The 21,308-nt window shown below is 35.2% G+C and overlaps 2 protein-coding genes across 6 annotated transcripts in view; both read right to left on the bottom strand.

Moving 5' to 3' along the window:
* Window positions 1–7,933: 7,933 nt before the first annotated feature.
* Window positions 7,934–10,499, bottom strand: LOC107669176 (protein phosphatase 1 regulatory subunit 3C-B-like). Its single transcript, XM_016461309.1, has one exon. It carries the CDS (start codon window positions 10,485–10,487, stop codon window positions 9,576–9,578), a length of 912 nt encoding a protein of 303 aa, XP_016316795.1. The 5' UTR covers window positions 10,488–10,499; the 3' UTR covers window positions 7,934–9,575.
* A 3,998-nt stretch (window positions 10,500–14,497) lies between these two features.
* The window catches only part of mpp3b (MAGUK p55 scaffold protein 3b), a 22,038-nt gene continuing 15,227 nt past the window's right edge, over window positions 14,498–21,308 (bottom strand). For 2 of the 5 annotated variants that reach the window (XM_016461394.1, XM_016461395.1), the window contains exons 12-20: window positions 20,839–20,859; window positions 18,925–18,966; window positions 17,552–17,623; window positions 17,061–17,222; window positions 16,910–16,990; window positions 16,582–16,675; window positions 16,163–16,271; window positions 15,576–15,704; window positions 14,498–15,447 (exon numbers count right to left, since the gene is read on the bottom strand). In XM_016461394.1, the coding sequence (XP_016316880.1) occupies window positions 15,268–15,447; window positions 15,576–15,704; window positions 16,163–16,271; window positions 16,582–16,675; window positions 16,910–16,990; window positions 17,061–17,222; window positions 17,552–17,623; window positions 18,925–18,966; window positions 20,839–20,859 (890 nt within the window). In that variant the 3' untranslated portion in view covers window positions 14,498–15,267. The remainder of the gene's footprint in view (window positions 15,448–15,575; window positions 15,705–16,162; window positions 16,272–16,581; window positions 16,676–16,909; window positions 16,991–17,060; window positions 17,223–17,551; window positions 17,624–18,924; window positions 18,967–20,838; window positions 20,860–21,308) is intronic. The other 3 variants (XM_016461396.1, XM_016461397.1, XM_016461398.1) reach the window with 3 other exon arrangements.

The raw sequence follows: 21,308 nt of genomic DNA, 5'->3' as shown, positions 1-21,308 counted from the left end.
GAATTGCATTCCTTCAAAGCATTCTTCACAGAACATCTTTGTCATTTGCCTGTGGCAAGGTGGAGATTTTGAACACATTTCCTGTGAGATCATATGAAATTTGTCCAAAAGCTTGACATTGGTAAAGTCAACAGGACTGAAAAATGCAAACAGCTGAAAGTTTGCAAATGCATTATTGTTACTCATTCTTGCTTCATGATCAGTGATTGTAACATTTATAGTGTATATCAAATATAGTGCAGGGTAAAGAACTTAGGGTTGAGGTTTTGAGAGGTTAGTGTCAAGTTAAAGCACATACAGACCTTAAGACTCTAAGCGCTGGAACAAAGCCATTTGATCAGTTTGCATCCTTATCGTGTGTCTCATGCTTTAGAAAGTGATGACTCCCAAAACATAGTTCTCACGGTATGATAACAACCTGAAAACTAGGTTCATGCTGCATGTTAAACTATGATTATACTGAGGCAGATGGACATCGCCTCAATCTATTAATTAAGAATAAACCTCACTGAGTGATTATTTCACTTTCTCTGGTTCTATAAAACATTATTTTATTCTATGAGTCTTGTAAACAAACCGATTTGTCAGGAGGTATCTGTGTTGATGGTGTTGTCATTCCTCATTCATCAGCTCTTTTGAGCTTAGTGCTACAGTCAGAATCAATCATGTACAAGTGCTTGATGAAGCAGGACATTTTGGCGCATTTTGGCTGTGCTACAGTCAGAATCAATCATGTACAAGTGCTTGATGAAGCAGGACATTTTGGCGTGCCAGTGCCGCAAGCACTGAGGTGGCGCTGTCTTCAAACCAAACCCTCCGAAAAATAGGTTGCTTTGTGACTCCTTATACAAGGACATTATACTCAGAGTTGTTTGCATTCTTAGCTTCAAAATTATGTGTTTCTGTGGCACCACTATTCATTCGTGTTATTTGAGCATTCACTAGACAAATAAAGACAAATAACAATAATTGTGCAAATGCATTATTATCTCCAATTCTGAGTTTACAAGTTATAATTATGAGGATATAAATGCTTTCAACAAGTCAGGATCTCTTAATTAATTAGTAATTCTCTCATGAACACACCTGGGGTACTGTATAAACTGCTCAACACAGCCAAATAACCAATCATGTGAGTTTGGGGGCAAAATTTGTCATACCAATGTTTTTTCCTTTAAATTGATGCAAATCTTGAATTACGTTTATAAAATAACACTCTTCATGTCAGGATGTGCCTGATGGCTGAAATACTGTGTGCAGGAATTGAAATTAGTATGTTGTTTATGATTTATTAGTATTGTCAGTAATTTACAGCAACAATGTGCCATTTTTATTAGAAAAATCCTGCACAGCTATAAGTTAGTGTAAGAAACATTTACAGTATATGTAAGAATAATACAGTGCATGCATAGTTAATCTGCAATGTAACATTCTTCATTTGTTTATATCTCAGAAGGTCTGGTATAGTGAGTACTAGTCGCTGGGCTAAAATATGTTGTCTTGGAAAAAAATACCCTGACCTTTTGGGTGGGCTTGACACCTCGGAACACACAGGACAAGCATGATCAGACAAATCATCCAGATGTCAAAACATGGTATGTGTCATGTGATATGGGTCTGCATTTCAACACCATCCCTGTGCTATATGCAGGAGGTATGAGAAGAGAGTTTGCCTTGTGCCCCAGTTCACAATAAACAAGCTTTTATTTTGTTTTGGTCAAGTCCTGCTATCTCATGCTATCCCCTGGCTAGGTTACAGTGTCCTTGATTTGCTTGAGAAAACAAAAGGACATTGTAGAGCGCTCTAGTTTCAGTTATCACATTTTTGGTCAGTTTATAATCGCAACAAAGTTTGGGGCAGGTGTAGAAAGTTTTGACCTCTGTATGCCCTGCCATCATCAGGTGCTTTTCTTTGGCATGGCTTTGTGTTGCCCTGTGTGTAAAATACTAGGGTGATGGAGAGAGATTTTACATTAAAGTAAGGATTTTGGAAACCTCTGTGGAGCGTGCCACTAAGACAAGAATTCAGGAAAGATTTTCCCTGCTGAACTTTTCAATTTCCATCTCATCTCCAAAAGATTACAGTGGCTGGCCATTTTCAAGATCTTCAAAAGTTTGTGTTTGTGAAGGAATTATGTGTTTTCAATTAAGGCCATGCTGTTATTGTTATGGTTGCATGCTGGATTTAACATTTAAACACACTAGAAAAGTTCCAGTAGGGATAGTATATATATATCTCTCTCTCTCTCTCTCTCTCTCTCTATATATATATATATATAAACGCCCAGAGCATTTCATTCTATTGGATTCTCTAAGTCCAATTTCATGCAGGTTTCACTAGATCTTTCAAAAGCAAGTAATACAGGTTAAGTTTCAGGGATTTGTTCTTCTCATTGCTCTCTGATTGTACCACCATAGTTTGGTTTCAAAGTATTTTGTGGTATAAGATCAACCCCGAGGGGGTCTTGACTGCAAATACAGATATATACCGATTTCAATTGAATCTCAACCACATACAAGATCAAAGAGCGCATGAGGTCAAGAAGTGCAGTGTGTAAGTCTTAGATGAATAGTCTTAATATCTTAGTCTCAAATTATATTACAAAAATGCATTGCAGATAAAAATGTACATACAAGGGTATTAAGGTATTTTGTTTTGTTTTCCAGTTAAATGTAAAATCATTTGAGGAACAATGTGTATTAATGCTTTTCAGATAATATATTATTTATAAAAAATTACTTATCAGGAATAAATTTTTCTTGCCACATTTGCTTTTTTCTTCTTGTAGCATAAATGTAATAAAATATAGTAAGGTCTATGCTTAAAATAAAAATGTTATTTATATATTGATTTATTTGCCATTGATGTGAGGAAAATACATTTACTTCAAAGGTATATTTTCTGAAAACAACGTTTAATATATGGTATATATATTGTGACGAGCGTCCCGCAGCTTCATCAGCATCGCCCTGGAAACAAGGCAAGGCACACCTGGCCGTCCTCATCACAGGCTGATTGGTCACAGCTGCAGCTCATCAAGAGGCGGCCACATAAGCCACGCAAGCCCTGCCATCTAGGAGATTCCTCCATGAGACTGAGCACTAACTTGCCCTCTCATTTTTCCCACAGACAGCAGCGTGTGACCGACCAGCCCCACAGGAGCACTGCACGGACCCTCTGCACTGGGAAGACGGAAGAGAGCACTCACGGCACCGGAGCACCTACCTGGACCTTTCTCCCTCTCACCCACCACACCAATAAATCCACCCTCCGGGGTATTGATTGAGATTACTTGTCGTGTGATTCTTCACCCCGTTACTATATATGTATGGTAATATAGTGTTTTGTCTGTGACAGTGGTCAAAGCATAAAGGGAGATAAACTAGGAAGATAAACTAGGAAGATAAACACTGGCCATAATAATCCCTGGATGTGTCCTACTTTAGAGGCCCGGCCCACTGTCATGTGTTATATTTAATCTCTTCCTATATACAGCAGAGATGATGATCTCTTGATTTCACAAGTACAGATTCACCTTTTGCAATTATAAAATGCGAGAATTAGATACGGACTCTGTATGTTTTAGCTAAATACAGCAACATTTGCCTGACAGGTCAGAGTTATGTTGATTTAATTGATTTAAACTTGGATCATCACTGATTAAATAAAGAACATTGGCAGGCATTTGATTTATATTCTTTACTCTACAGTAACCTTTCATGATTACAAATGAGGTGACAGCCAAGTTATTGTCAATTCCACTTAATACTGACAAATGCTAAAACACTGACATTTACTAAAACATCTAAACCAACTTTGGAATTAAATATATTATTTTCTAATTTCATTAGCATTAAAAACTTCTTTAAAGGTATGTTCTATTTGTTTGTTTGTTTATTAGTTTTTACATTTTCTTTTCTTTGAGAAAGAGAATTCCAGCTAATGTGCTGTATGTGTGAAATTATTGGTATGTGTATGTAGAAATGTCTGTCTCACTGTGAAAATCAGCAGCTCTGTATTCAGGCAGACATGTCAGTTCATGCCTGTCATCTCTGTAAAATTCAAGCACATTAATAGTTATGGCATATGCCACTGTGGTCAGCACCTCCCTTCATTCATTATAATCATCATTACATAACTACAAAATGTATTGAAGTTTAATTTAATTTTTTTCTGATTTCTGATATCTGATTTATGGCTAAATATACCAATTTTTCAGAACATGCGCTGACCATAAAAATTCAGAAATATGCATTTGGCTGATGTAATGTTTGAACTAGAAATACTTAAAACATACTAAATGACAAAAGTTGGCAATACTTTATTTTACATTGTCCTTGTTACACATTACATGTATTTACAATAGTAATACGATTATGCATGCATGATTTTTAAGAAGTTTAAAAATACCATTTGTCTCACACATCATCTTGAGTTCATTTTAATCTTAACTTGTGCAATGTTTATTATTAGATAACTGAGGTAATAGTTTTCAGACACAAAGCAAATTTTGCTTTTGGATGTGTGTCACATCTCAGCCTCCAGTATTGGGTAAATACAGTGCCCTACTTTCTTTGAACATTTTTCAACACTTGTACAACCTGAGTTCCATAGAAGACAATATCAAATCTAGGACATGCGTGTCACCTCCCAACCTCAAATTGTTTTGGTTGGTTTATATAGAGTCCTGCATTCATTGAAAATATTTCTGTTTAAATGATATACTGTAGTATATCATGAAAGATGTTTGACATTTAGTTCAGTTGCCAGCATGTCAAGACTAAGAGGTATGAGCTTAGGAACTAAACATAGATACAGGGAGCAATGGTTTCCAGCTCTCCCTACGCAAACACTTACCCAGCAGGCCAATCAATGACACATGTATGCATGGGATTTCAAGTGCTGAGTAAAACTGGGCTCAGTGTCCTCAACTGGGCTTTTAAGCCTGAGCTTGACCCTTGAAGTCATACAGGGGAGTGGAAAATTCGCTTCCAAAAGGTTGTATGTTACCTAATCTTGATGTTGTTCAGTGCAACACTTAAGACTAGAATATGCAAGATTACTCAAGATTCAACCTATTTTGCCTATTTAGTGCTAAATGTACCCATTTCCTCTCATTAATGGATTTTACTAGTACTGAACCATGGAGCAATATCACATGGAGGGAAAAAAGATCAAATGGCAGAAAGAAATTTGTTTCATTGCTTTTGCAATTATGCTTCAGTGCTTTTGCTTACGAAATGTTTGCTTTGCCTTGAGAAACTTGTTTTGCTTGCAAAACTTTTGCTTTCTTTTGCAAAAGAAATTTGCCAAATAAATGGTCTTCACTCTCAAAAGCCCATCTCATATTATTTCCATCACCAGTTATGCATTTGTTCAAAATTTGTATATTTTGGTCAACATTTTTGTTCGCAAAGGTTTAGGGGAGCACGAAACCTTTGAGAGTGAACGCAAAAGCAATGAAGTCTCATTTATTCAATCTCATTTCATATTATTCTCAGTCAACATGTAACATTAGCATCTTTGTAATGAACTCACCAAAAGTAGCCAAATGGCTAGACCATTGTGCATTGCTGTTTACCGAAAAAAAAAAAAAAGCTGTCTCTAATGATCATTTTTATGCATTCAGTGAAGAAATAGACTTGTTTACTTCAAAATTATTTGCGGTAAACAGCATGATGAAAAGCTGGAATTTTAATCAGCCAATTGTTTGCCAGTGTGTCTTGTTTAATCAGAGAGTCACAATGCTGTTGGTTTTGCAGGCATACTTCTGAAAGCTTGCTACATTAAGTTTAAGAGCTGTTAAAGATAAGAGAGACTGTGAAAGAGGTTGACATTTTAGTTGGTTTGACTCCAGACACCTATTAGCACACGTTAATGTACCTTAGCATATATTATTTGGCATACATTATTTGTGTTAATTATAGGACCTAAAAACTCTGCATATAATAGCCTAGATCGTTGACTTGATTGCACAGATACTATTTAAACTGAACTGAGCTGGATGATGACATCACTGAATTCAATGATGAACTGCCTTTAACTGAAAAATGAGTGTTTATTATTGTCATTTTGCATTATTGACACACTATTTTCCTAATGAATGCTGTTCAGTTGCTTTGACACAATCTGTATTGTTAAAAGCACTATATAAATAAAGGTGACTTGACTTGACTTGGTACATTATTTGAATTGTTATTGTACATATAAACCAAACATGCCTGGTAATAAAGAGCTACATATAGATGCTAGTGGTATCTCACTATCACTTTTAAGCCATCTGACTGATCTGTAGTGCTCTGCAAAATTGTCAGGAAGATACCCAAAAGACTATATAAGGGTATCAACAAAGACTAATAATAGAACTAGTGGATATAATGTGAAGGGCGAATTGTTATTAATCAGAATGTGATCCATACTAAGCCATATAGTTACTGCACCATCAATCATCTGATTAGTGCCTTTTGTGTAAAAGTCATTACAAACAATATAGCGGCTGCAGTTAATTTTGTTGGAGAAACAATTTGTGACTTTATGCAGTTGTGAGCCCTATAGTAAAGTTAATTTATTTAGCAGTTGCTTTTATCCATAGCAACTTACAATAGACTTATTATGAGGATAATCCTGCTCAAGGGTTCATGGCTCAGTACTTATGGAAATTGAACCAGTAATCTTCTGGTTATTAGCCCTGTGCATTAACCACCACACCGCAATACCCTGTTAAAATGTTAATAATCTATACCACCTATTTGTTTACATTATTAGGGAACTATTATTGTTCCATCTTGTGACAAAAATGTAATGATTTCGCATCAGGAGATTCAGCTGCTCTGGGTTAATGGTTGAAGACTGGTTTGCTCTCTCTAATGTTCTTTTCCTTGTAACACATGATTTGAATTACTGCATCACCTTCATTACTCTGAACACAATAATATGATTGTGGAATAATGCTTTGCTGCTCGTTTGCAATTTGGTTCAAACCAGTTTTAGAATCGTAACCCTTTAGGATTGCGACTTCACATCATTTTGAATTACACTGATTATAAAGCTCTGCAACTTTTTTTGGGATTCCAAGAATGATAATACAATTGACAATTATTCTTATCAGAGTGCATATACATCCTTACATCACAGACTGTGCTTATATATTGGCTAGAGGTGATGCATGTGGAAGATTTAGCATATTTCCAATTTAAAGCATTTTAATGCATTTTTTTTATTATTATTATTGATCCAGAAAGCTTCAGTGGAAGAACATCTGACTCTCTGTATGAAGAGTCACATAATCAATATCACAAATTCACTTATTTGATAAGTTAGCAAAGAAATATCCATTTTGTATATAATTTTTAATGTTCATGATGAGGACAAGCCTAAAAACTTAACAGGATTCAGTTAGTAAACAAATTAGTAAGCAAATTGAGGTACTACTGAACACTAATAGCAAAACTGAACTGAAACATTCGGCTAAACATTCAGGATATACTGACAAAATGCTCCCACAAAAACACATCACTAACTTATAAAACATCTGGTAAATGAGTCAAGAGTAGGCTAAAAAAAATTGTTTATTTCCAGCTTAGCTTCCTCTAGTTATGGGAGTAAATATTTGTCAGCAATCTTAACAGCACTCATTCTGTTATTAGAAATATGCTCTTTTGTAAACATTTATGCTTGTTGGTCATCTGCACATTAGACACATTTTTATCTCTTAACAGGTATTTATTCTTCTCATTCAGGAATGATTCCTGACTCTAAAAGGTCATAAACATGTTGATACACTCCTAAGCAAAACATTCATTTTCATTAATTAGTATATAACATAGGCCTGGTGTCATCTCATGGTTGATATTGAAGTCATGATATTAATGAGAAGCAGTTGAAGCAAAACATGACATATTAATAATAAAACACAAGTCCACTAATCATAGAAACATTAGAATTTATTTCTAACAGGAACACAGAGTATAGTACAAGATTCTTTTAAACAAACATCTTTCTTTGCAGTAGAAAAATATGTAGGCATACACTGTGGCTTGTGTAGGCCCCTTTTTACATTCAACCTACATGATCCTTCTCCGCAATTACAGCAGCTCACGGTTCATCACAGTCTACAATCACTTTCGTTCAAAGCCTCAACCTGTTTTTCTATTGTAGCGGAAGAGGAAAAAAAAATCAGGAAAAAAGCAACAATCTCATTCAATATTATCACTCTCTTTAGCCACTCTACCTGACTTACTATGACCTTCGTAAAGTTACGTCCAAATCCCTCATCTTTTATCCTCCAAATAACACTGGAGAGTTTCCACACACCATGGGTCATAAATCAGAATGCAGCACACACAGCCACACACAATAGCACCATAGCAGCAAATATGTTGTAGGAAAAAATTGTTGTAGGAAAGTGCAGCAAAAGTAGAACAGACGTAGGAAAAATCGGAAGTGCAACAGCAAGGATTTAGCATTTAATGGGCATTATTATCTCTCATGGACTCCCTTATAGTGTGTCACGCTTAGTGCATTCATTAGAAAAAGACAGATAAACTGGTACTATCAAATGAGATGCAAAAACTTCAATATGAAGCAATCTCATATTGTACCAGATTATTCCATAATCCGAAAATTACACACATTTTATGCACTGCTGTTAAAGGGACAATTCACTCAAAATTGAAATTCTGTCATCTTTTAATCACCCTCACGTGGTATTAAACTTCAACAACTTTTTCTTCAGTGGAACACTGGAGAACATCATTTGAAGAACTGTTTTGTCCATACAATAAAAGTCAGTGGGGTCCATAACAACATTTACTTTCATTATATGGCCAAAAAAAAAAAAACAGATACATTTTATTCAATATCTTCTATTGTGTTAAAATAACGGAAATGCATACATGTTTGGAGGTTGAATAAATTACAGAACTTTAATTTTTGGTTGAACTATCCCTTTAAAGATGACTTACATTATTAACGTCCAGTCACATTTCAAAAGCAGGATTCCCAAAATTCAGTGACTTTAGATAGAATAATTATAAAATTATTACCCTTCAAGGTAATATGTTGCAGAAAATAGTATGTTGCAGAATCTATTTCAGAGCAAATGCTAGTTGTTCGCTTCATTCAAGGACATTTGGAAAGATATCCAAAACAATGCCTTTGCATAACAGTTAATTACAGAATAACACAAAGGAAGGCATCTATGTTATGAAAATTATTGGTTTACCCCATGTCAGATCTACAAAATAGTGTACGTAGTGTGCTAGAAATATTAGAAAATTACATAAACCAACATTTTTCATTCTGAGTAACTTCCATACGGTTAACATGGTTAGTCTCAAAGTTGCATAGAGCCCAAACTTATAATTTTAAACTAAATGTGTATCTCAAAATCATACACCAACATTGAATTAATTTGGACAGTATAAAAGATGGCCACACATGGCCAAAAGTGTTTTCTTTTGAGGATATCATTGCTAATTTCTACTCTTCAGACTTTTCAAAAGTAAATTCTGAAACCATTTGCATTTGTCCTTGTTACAACATTTACTTCAAGTTCATCAGGGGTCTTGAACTGTCACCAGTAGGGGGTGTTGTTCTCAATATGACCCCAACTCTGCCACTCGGGGAAGAATCCACTAGACGTTCTCGGGCTCCCAAATTGATCATATTCCATCTCTGGCTGTTTGCCTTGATTCTTGAAATCTGTTGCCGTCTGTTGGGTTACACTGGTCTGGCTGGGGTCATTCTCTGCATGTACCAGCTTGTAATTTTTCCCGTCGTTATTGTCCCAGTATGTGGTATCATGAGTTTTGTAGGATATGCAGAACTCCACCTGCTCTTGTGGGGGCACAAAACTTGGAAGGTCGATGGAAAACGAGAAAGCGTCAACGTCCTCACAACCATAAACATTATTCATGTATGTACAAGGAATATCAGCGTAGCTTTTCCATGAATCAAATGTTATTCGCATATGGACCATTTTCTCAAAGCTTACGTTGCTCACTTTGACTGTGCCGGTGAGCGATCTCTCTTGAATTATGCAGTTTTCCAAGCATACCAGGCTCTTCTTTAGACGGTTCCGAAAGTCCAAGTAGTCTGCAGCAGGCTGAGGGAAATCCAAAATCAAATTCTTCTCCTCCTCCGCTTTCAGGCCCACAATGGCGTCCTCCAAGTCTGATAATTCGAACGGCAGGTCTAACATGGGGTCTTCCTCGAATTCCTTGAATACATAGACTGCTGTCAGAGACATGCCTTTGGAGTCAGCAAAAACCACTTTCTTTTTGTTTTTGGTCTCGGGACTCTTCCATCCTATATTATCAGTGTCCACATCTGTCTTGGTGCTGATGCAGGATCTCAGAGGTTTGTACTGGTTGACTAGGCTCCTGGACTTGCAGACCTCATATGAACTGAGGAAACTGCGAAGAGGCGGCGAATGTGCCAGACAAATTCTCATTGCCACATCCACAGGCATAATTGGACTTGGCATTGGCCTGGGGTTGAGTATTAAACTGACTTAAAAAATCATTTGTTGCCATGATTTTTGGATTATATTATAACCTGTAACATGTCTCTGCCGTACCCAAATTAAGAATTAACAACAATTTCTACAGACAGCAGAGAAGGAGCGAGAGCGTCTACCTCAGCAGCAACAAATCTTGCATTCTCACATCTGTAGCGCTTATTTTGATCTTTAATGTTGGGTCTTTCCTATTCTTGAAACAAAATTAATTCTTACGGTTAATTCAGTATTACTCTTGATGAAAAACACACACAACATCAACCATGCTACAATGACAAAGTCGCTTATATTAAACATAAAACTTTTATGAAACCCCGGTTAAATGAAGTGTAATTGAAGGGAATTATTTAATTTATTCACAGTTTAGTAACATCATATTTCTCTAATAAATGTTGAAAAGAGGTGTAGAGGTTATTAAAGAACATTTAAAAATTAGTCAATTTATCCTATTTAGAAGATTAGTTATTGACCAATGAGAGCTCTCTGTCGTTGCGCCCCCTGCGTGGTGACGAGCATGCGCAAAGACAGAAGAGATGAGCTAGACCGAGAAGAAAAGACGTGATCTGATTTTCGCGATCTAATTTGAAGAGATATAGATAAAAAAAATCATCCGAAAGTGTACCAAAGTATTATAATTGATTTATTTCGAGCCATCCAGTATCTGAAGAAGCCGATTGAATATTGTTGAGTCACATTTTACTCGTTCACTACGCCATTGTTGGTGACACACGCCTGTGTAAGAGTAAAATCGATTATAGAGGTAAATAACTGATATAATTTCTTGTAAAAATTATATTTGTATGTGTTATTGTTTAGTTTAATTATTTCAGTCTAAGCGGTCATAGTGAACCGCATGGTTATTGTTCATTGTAGTTCACCGACGACCATTGTTGGTCACGTGCCTGAGTAAGAAAAAAAGCTGATACAGAGGTAAATGAGTGTGTATATATACCATTGTTGTAAAAAAAAAAATGGTAGTTTAACACAAATAAATAGCCTATGGATTTCCCCTCAGGCAACCTTAAAACGTTCGTAGTTTGTGGTTTATTATCTTATTAATTAATTAATTAAACACATCAGCCATAAAATAGTACAATGGCAAATTCGCATATATTAAACATCTACCTTACATTGACAAAATGAATAAGATGGATATAGCCATTGTAACCCAAATAAATAAGGTATTTTCCCTTATTTAAAACGAATGCTTAGTTTGTGGTTCATTGTTATTTTTTGAATGAAAACCCAGCAACAAAGACACTCACTTATAGGCTATTAAACGAATAAATGAAAGTTGTATTAACAAAAGTTGTGCTTTGGATCCGCCATCATATAGTGTCAGTCTTCTCGCATCACTCTTGTCACGTGAACCCACGTTGTTGTCCAGGGTCACAAATAGAAAAAAATATCAGGCCAGGGAAATGGGGAAAAAAGTTCTGGATTTTTTTTTTTTTTTACATCCTATAATTCAACATTTTCTAATTGGTTGTGCTAGAAATTACTCTTTGTAAATGTAATCACTTTTTTTAATTATTAAAAATAATAATAATAAAAAAATAATAATTTCATCACGAATATCTGGAAAGCATGGCAGATCATTGGTCAAAATGAGTGGGAACCTTGTTCATAAGTGCAAGATCACATCATACCAATTGCAAGCTGTCATTTGTGGGTGTTAAACATTTATGAAGCTGTCATGCTCTATTGGTGTTAGACGGTCAGAATACTGTATGTTGCAATGATAGCAGCCTATTGAGTAATGTGACCTACATTAGCAAGATCCATATTGCAACATTTTACAAAATGTATAATGCATTTATGATCATCACAAAATACAGAGTACAATACTTCATATTTCATGAAAATGATATAGGTAAGGGCACTTCTAAAACTTGAAAATAAACACATATAATATATTTTTTAAATACGATTCATACATCGGTAGGATGTAATCACTTTTTTTAATTATTAAAAATAATAATAATAAAAAAATAATAATTTCATCACGAATATCTGGAAAGCATGGCAGATCATTGGTCAAAATGAGTGGGAACCTTGTTCATAAGTGCAAGATCACATCATACCAATTGCAAGCTGTCATTTGTGGGTGTTAAACATTTATGAAGCTGTCATGCTCTATTGGTGTTAGACGGTCAGAATACTGTATGTTGCAATGATAGCAGCCTATTGAGTAATGTGACCTACATTAGCAAGATCCATATTGCAACATTTTACAAAATGTATAATGCATTTATGATCATCACAAAATACAGAGTACAATACTTCAACCATATTTCATGAAAATGATATAGGTAAGGGCACTTCTAAAACTTGAAAATAAACACATATAATATATTTTTTAAATACAATTCATACATCGGTAGGATATATTTATTCCATGGTGAATATTTTTTGTTATAGATAAATGTATATGCTTTGAATAAGTTCAGGAGCCAGAAAAGACAAAGCATAGTTCTATAAAAAGTTTTAAAATGCATTGTCTATTAAAAATTCTCTAATAAAATGACGTTAGAAGCAGCCATTTAAGCAAAAAATATATTACAATACATTTGTGAAATACTTCAAATTTGGGTGCGCTGTCAGCGTATTCAAAATAATATATTTTTACCTTTTATTATGGTCTTCTTTTCATTTTGAGATGTCTGAGTTTGTTTTGCTGAAGTCTAATCTAAACACTTAAGTCTGTATCTCAAGAGTGGAAACTTCAAGCAACTATTGGTCCATTAACCACACTTGCAAAACAGGAAGCGTACAGCCAGCCTGCACACTCAATGTAGCTACAGCTGGCCATCAGCATAATGATACAAAATACACTAATCAAATCACATTCTGCTTACACTAATGATGACGATGGTCCATGATGATGATCAGTGAGAATTAATTTACCTCTATAATATAGAATCAAGGAAAGTGATTGATTTTCGTTTAACCAGGTGTTTTGCTAAATTTAGTGCAATTACAGATTGTTAAAGTATGCAGTTTAGTATAAGCAGGACAATTTAGAACATTTGGTGTTTTATTTAACATTTTGAGTATTGGATTGACTAATAGGATTATTGTTTTCACATTGAATGCCGTTGATTATGGATGATTTCTTGAGGTTGGTTAAACAATGCAGGGTGTGTTTATCAGCAGTCATGCAAACATGTATTAAGGGAAAGAGAGCGCAGAACATGATAGAGCTTGCAAGGATTTCTTAATTTGTCTGTGTGACTTTTTCCATTTTAAAAACGTTTACTTGCATTAATTGGACTGTTCACAAATATGATTGTTGAGTATGACACACAATTGTGTTACGGTCTTAGGTTTTTACGTGTCACTTCCTCAGTGACCTGAAGTACCTGAGCTGAAATGTGGGCAGTTTTGCATAGTGCATATTTACAGAGCTATTGCAAGAATATCAGTATTTAGAGAACCAACCATTGAAATCAGATGAGAATGTGCTGCAGTACATGAGCCCAAAAATATTTGGTATTTTATGTGCTTATATGTTGGTTTCATATGATCTCGCTGATGTCAGTTCAGATCGAACAAGCCCTCCTATTCATGGACAGAAGGTACTTTGGTATCTTTGAAAAAAATGAAACTTCTTAAATGGCAATAAATTAATAATAATAAATCTTGTTTTTTTTTTTGTATTTAAAATGGTCCACTTTACCTCATGATGCTCTGCTTGTTTTGTTTTAAGAGGTATAAATATAGAATTAAAAAGCCTGTTACTACCATCTGCTGCTTGGATGGCTGTATTACCAGTCACTAAAAATTCAACAAGAGCTCAAGATAATGTAATGCTCAAGGTCTGTTGGCTTAAACATTCAAAGCAATATTTATTTGTTAAATGTGTGTATATGTAATATAAATATATTAAATATTCAAATAATAATATTTTATGTTTTTCTGTTCTCTCTAATAAAAGAGAAATCTGAAAGAAAAGACATACAGTTTGTAATTTTTATTATAACAATTACATTCAAAAATACTCCATGTATTCTAAAAGGGCACACATTCATAACATTTTGAACAGTACTATATGGCCATCAAGATGTTAACATGCTTTATGCTCTTTGACTATAATGTAGAATTTGTCTAATAAACTACACAGACATCATACAGTCATCGGTTTGACACAAAAACATTGACCATTACAACTAATTTATGTGTGACCAAATACGAAATTAAATTTTACACAAGTGTAAAAACTGAAATTGTTTGCAAATATACAGTATGATATTTTACATAATTCCCATTTACATTTGACTAAATATACACAGCCAGCATAAGTTGAAGATAACAAAACCAAAGACTTTCACACTAGATTGTTTGCCTGGAAGAAACCAGCTTTGACACAGTGCGTAAACCTGAGTCAGTGTTGTCCTCTCATTGAAGTGGTCCTGTCCTCATTTGATGTTCATTTGTGCAGCTCACTCGACAGAAATAAGGACAACCATTTTTTCCCACAGAAAACAAATTCTTTCAGCTATCAGTGATTAATTTCTTATCAATGCTACTTCCATGCAAAATCTTATGAACAGAACTCTTCACCACTAGCGCAGTACAACAGACCTCAGTTTCAACAATTCAGACGGCACTTGTATTTTGCTTTGTATTACTTCAGTCGAACAGGATGAAACAGAAACTGGCAGATAGCAGACTCAGAAAGAGGCAGAGAGGTCTATGTTTTCATTACACCATATGTGAGTGTTTGAATTTAAGGAAGGAGGGAGGATCAAGTTCGGACCCAGCTGACAGGCACCCACTGCGGCTCCCTCTCGAGTCGTTCCAAAATATTCCTCAGCTCTACACAGGCACTGGCAGAGTCCTCCTTTATCAGGACCCTGTCCACTAGGTAGCCATATTGCTGGTCCATCTGCTCAGCTGATTGCCTCATTTCCTGCAGGTCTTCATCCTTTTCACATGAGGATAGAGAAAGAGAAATATAAATATAGAGTTTTTGTTCACTGTGTGCAATATAAGAGTTAAATGACAGAGATTTACTAGCTGCATTTGGGAAGTGTGATATAAATCCCGTCTCACTGTGATGTGTCCGTTGTCACCCCTTCCTGGTGATGTGGGAGAGCTACGTTGCCGATGTATCTCAGGGATGCGTGGCTTTACAAAAATCACATAGGGCTTAAACTCTGCTGAATGGAGAATTTTCAGGGCCTGAGATTTAGAGTAAAAAAAAGATATAAATCATTGCATTGGTTTCCAATTATGACCAAATATGACCAATTATGAGTCTGCTGATGGCAAAAGTTGTAGATTCAAATCAAGATTAGGTTGAGCAGAAACATTACCACTGTGCAAGAGGTCTCCATTTACACATATTTGTTAATTAGCAAACACTTTTATCCAAAGTGACTTAGAAATGAATACAATAATCTACCTGTAAACCTGTATGACTTTTTGCCATGTAAAACAAAGGGAGCTATTAGCAAAATATCAAAGCTATTCTTTTCAATGCAAAAAAAAAAAAAAAAGATCACAATTTCAGTGCAATTACTCATTTATTTAAATGCATTATGTATTACTTCACATCACATATGACCAGAGCTCAGAATCAGAAATACAGAGAAAAGTCAATACTGAAAATAATTACAATGACAGAATGTTATATTTACCTCAGGTTGAACATCTACCAGACATACTTTATTTCTCGCCAGGACACTCCGGATTGACTCCAGACTTGTCCCATATTGGTTATTCTTATATTCACCATATTCAATAAACCTGGGTATACACAATACATGTTTTGTCAATTCAAACAACAGTAAAATTAAATCTGATAACACTAGTATTAAATGAGTAGTTCACCCGAAAATAAAAGCTGTCATCATTTACCAAACCTGTACGACTTTTTCTTCCTCAGAACACATAAGCAGAAAATGGCCATGCAGTTACAACAGAATGGTAGCAAAAGAAAAAAAAAACTTTTTGGGTGAACTATGCCTTTAACAAAATGCCACACAGATGTTTTACTGACAAAATACTGACAAAAAGCACACCCAACATAGATATTAAAAAGTTTCATACAACATACTTATTCAATTGGATGTCAGCCTCAAAGGCCTGCTTGGAGATGAAGTGGTATTCTACACCTTCCTTTTCATGGCTTTTTCTGGGTCTTGTTGTGTCTGTTAGAAAATGATCACACAAATTATACTAGCATTTTAGTTAATGTCACATGTGATTTTACAATACGCAACGTAGTTATTTGAATAAATAAAATTTAAAATTAGAAGCTTTAAACTCAGGTCATCAACTTGGAAACAAAAGTAGGTTCTACTTTGATTCAGCTTCTTAGTGTACATTATCAGCCAGGACCTGCATAGTCTCTAATGTGGGGCTAGTGGAAAAAGAAAACTCACGTGGCACAGCGACACCATACCGATGAGGATTCTCAGCAATCACCTTCTGCTTCAACTCATTGATCCGAGCACCAAGAGATCCTGCAGAAAAAAAGGAAATGAGATTCTGAAGGCCGTGTAGAATGTCCTCCTGACATCCCTTGAATCTTACCTATCAGCACCACAAGCCTTGGTTTGTTTTGGGCTCTCATCTGATATAGTGTCACCTCTTCATATATGAGGAACTCATTCTCTTCAGACTCTGCTGGACGAGACTCTTTGGTTGAACCCTGGTGATCCTTGCGGCTCAGTCTGAAGCTTCTCCTTAGACCAGCTGTGAGAGCAGAAAGATTTTCCAGTAGATCAACATAGGTAAAAAAAAAACATCTAAAAATATAGAGAAAATCAGAAATAGACATGACATAATTACATGAACACAAAGATCAGACAAAAAGACAAGGATGGAAAGAGGTATATCCTCCAGACTAAAAATACCATGTGCCTGACACTGCTGCTGATTTTATGTAACAGCTGCATCTCGGGGGAAAATAGCAACACACTGTTCATCTGCTTTGTAAAATTGAATATGCAGTGAATAAGTTAAAGCAGCAATGCATCTATTCACCTTACAAGTATGATATGACAGTATGACAAATATGGTACCTGAGTAAAACTCCCAGGAAAAGGCCTGGCCACAGGACGGTGCCACTGCCTTACACTTTGGAGAAACTACAACTAAGGTTAGACCATCACACATCCAGCAGTTCTATAGTTCTATAGAGACTATCACAAGCTATCAGCCATGCCAAAGCCTCTGTGAGCCATTAGCCGAAAACAATAGTTCCCTGGCTGTAGCAGTGCCCCTGTTGTTCATGCTTAAAGGAAACATTCACCAAAAATAAAAGTTTCAAGCCCACACAAGTTCCTTCCCTGTAAAAGCCCAATTCCATTACATAAGAAAAAAATATGCTTTGCTAAATTATAATTATGATTAAAAAACATAATTATGAGATACAAAGTCATACCTGAGATAAAAATCATTAATATGAGATAAATCAAAATTATGACAAAAAAATTTGTAATAACATTTGTACACATTATCTCATAATTTCAACCGTGTTATATGTTATACTTGTCATATTGTTGATCTTTATGCCATAATTTTAAATAGTCATTATTATGACTTTTTATGTCATACTTTTGACTTTTTATATCATAATCCTAGCTTTTAATTTTTTCTTATGTGGTGGAAATGCACTTCCATACTTTTCTTCCATGGAACACCAAAAGAAAAAATGCTGGCAGGTTTTTTTTCCATAAAATTAAAAAAAAGTGAATGAAGCTGTGAAGATACAATAAATGCAAATATGGTGCCAATGTGTCAGGTTTATGTCAATATAACATGATAAATCATTGAAATTTGAATATGCAGAAGTGCAGATTGAGTTTAATTTAATCTAATTAATTAATTATCGCTTTGGATAAAAGCGTCTGCTAAATGACTAAATGTAATGTAAATGTAAATGCCTATTCCTCACACAAAACAACAGTATGACTTCAGAATACTGGCACAGATCCTCATTCACTTTCATTAAAAGGAAAAACAAAAAATGCTACCATATTATATCATTCAATGTTTCTCTTTTTGTGATCAGCAGAAGTAAGAAAGTCATACAGGCTGAACTGAACAACATGAGGTTGAGTAAATTACAGAATTTTCATTTTTGGGTGAACTGTCCCTTTAAGCAGTAAGCACCACAAAAACAGTAAGTGCACCAATCTGGCAATCTGCCTCGTAGCAAAAAGCACACACTAAAAACCACTAAAACTCAAAGAGGGAGTTGTCTGAAGCTCAAGATGTGACCAGTGGCTGGGGTCTTAGGATGTGCCAAGCGTATGAGCTCTGTGGTGAAGTGTACCGAAGAACTCGCAACAAAACCAGACGATGTATAAAGCGCACCACACCACACAAAAAAGCATCATCCAAAGCCAAAGCCATGTGGAGTGTATTCAGTGTGTAAGGTGCCAGCTCTCACCTACGTGCTGTCCACTGACACTGCCCTCACAGTCACAGTCCTCTGGAGGGTGGGTGGGTCAGGAGAACACAAGAGATGAAAGGGTACAGGCAGGAGAGGAGAATCAGTGGGGATCACACTTTACAAGGACATTTCATAGGTCAGAGTTAATGGAGAGGCCAAGAGAACCACAACTGCAAAATAAAGCAGCAAGCACTGAGCGCAGGGATTTCAGCATCTGTACTGGGTATTCAGAACTTAAGGGTTCTTTTCATGGACTAGCCATGAATATAATTAGTAACAAATACCTGAAATACCAATTTTACAGATTTATGAATTAATTTGAAAAGAATTTACAATTATTTTGATTTCATTAGTTTACACTTTATTGTACGGTGTCCTTGTCACAATACAAGTAAGTACTGAGTAATATTAATTAACAACACATATATACTATAGGGTTAGGGTTTATGGTTAGCTGCTTGTACAGCCCCATTTCCTTAAAAGTTGGGACATTTTGTAAAATGCAATAAAAACTAGAATCTGTGTTTTGTTAATTCTCTTTAACCTTTATTTAACTGACAAAAGTGCAAAGAAAAATCTGTTTTCACTCACCAACTTAATTGTATTTTGTAAATATATACAAATTTTGATTTTAAACACTCTAAAAAAGTTGGGACAGAGGCATGTTTACATTACCTTTCCTTTTAATTATTTCTGAACTGATGATACTACTAAATGCTGCCATTTTGCAAGTGGAATATTTGCATCTTTGATATAAGACTTCTCTGTGGTCATCATTGTCTTATTCTCCTTTACATGAAATGCTACACAATTTCAATACAATACAGAACTGGACTGCAGACAGGCCAGTCAAGCACATCCACTCAATATCTACAAAACCAAGCTGTTGTTGCACGTGATAAATGAGGGCTGTCGTCATCTTGCAATCTCAGACTGTATGAAGTGACAATGGTTTTTCGTAGTACTCCTAAGCTCATGTCGATATATTTAATACATGCTTTCTCATGAAGTAACATTTGAGGGCTCAAAGGTTATGCACACCGAACAGAGATTTCCTGCCTTTCCCTATATGGACTGAGATTCCCTAAACCTTTTCACAATATTATATATGAAATATTATAAATATAAAATATTAAGACCTAACTTCTTTGCGGTCTTGCATTGATAAATGTTATTTTTTGAATGCTTTTACAATTCTCTCATTAAAGTGATAGTTCACCCCAAAATGAAAATTGTCATCATTCACTCACCCTGTTGTTCCAAACCTGTATGAATTTTATATTATATTATATTTTAAAGAATGTTGGAAACCAAACAGTTGCTAGTAGCCATTGACTTGGTTAATGGCTACAATCAACTGTTTGCTTACCAACATTCTTCACTTTTGTGTTCAACAGAAGAAAGAAACTCATACAGGTTTGGAGCAACTTGAGGGTGAGTAAATATGGCAGAATTCTCATTTTTTGGGGAATTGAGAATATTTTGGCACAAAGTGGTAAGCCATGATCCATCTTTGCTTGCAAAGACTGAGAATTTGGTGGATGATTTTTATACCCAATTATGATACCCTTACCTATTACCAGTTCAGATGTTTAACTATAATCTTTTCACTTTTATTTTGCCTATGTCCAAATGTTTTTGGAATGTGTTAGCCAATGAAATCAAAATTTGTTTATATTATCAAAATACAATTAAGTTGGTCAGTGAAAACATTCTTAGTTCTTATATTCACAGTTTTGTCAGTTAAATAAAGGTTAAAAAGAATTAACAAATTTCACAAATGGAGTTGTAATTATGCATAATTTACCGTTACTACTATATAAACTGTGTGTGTAACAAGCACACTATAATATAAAGTGTTACCTTTTAATTATTTCATATGTAATGACATTTTGTTTCAAAATCACCAACCTTTTTCACAAGTTTGGTCACCTGAGGTAAGCAGAGTGAGGAAACAAACACAATTGCTGAAACATGAATAAGTATGAAAAGCAAATGAATAAGGAATCTTGCAAGTATTGCCATTTGTGATAGGTCTGTGTAAAATATACATTGGCAATCTTCATTTATCCTATACAGATAGGCCTATCTGTTCTTAAAATTGCACAAACTATTTCAGTATATCTATAAAGCACTTTCTGCAGACTGGGAGAGTTGTGAATGTAGAATTGAATGCAATGCAATAACTGTGTATTGGCAAGAATAACGATGTGGGAAGATTCGCATAACGCCGCCCAAATGTTCATGCAAAGAAAGAAGGCGTAACTTTTATTTCCGCTGTGGTATTGTTGCCACCGCCATGTCATGAAGAGCTGTGTGTTTCGTTGTGAAAGCTAAACTACTTTGTTTGGTCTTCCAAAAGAGGACACGACTAGAAATCA

Source organism: Sinocyclocheilus anshuiensis, unplaced genomic scaffold (assembly GCF_001515605.1).
Source record: "Sinocyclocheilus anshuiensis isolate Anshui unplaced genomic scaffold, SAMN03320099.WGS_v1.1 scaffold220, whole genome shotgun sequence".
Lineage (NCBI taxonomy): Eukaryota > Metazoa > Chordata > Actinopteri > Cypriniformes > Cyprinidae > Sinocyclocheilus > Sinocyclocheilus anshuiensis.
Note: the sequence above shows the minus strand (reverse complement) of the source record. Positions and strands in the feature narration are given on the sequence as shown.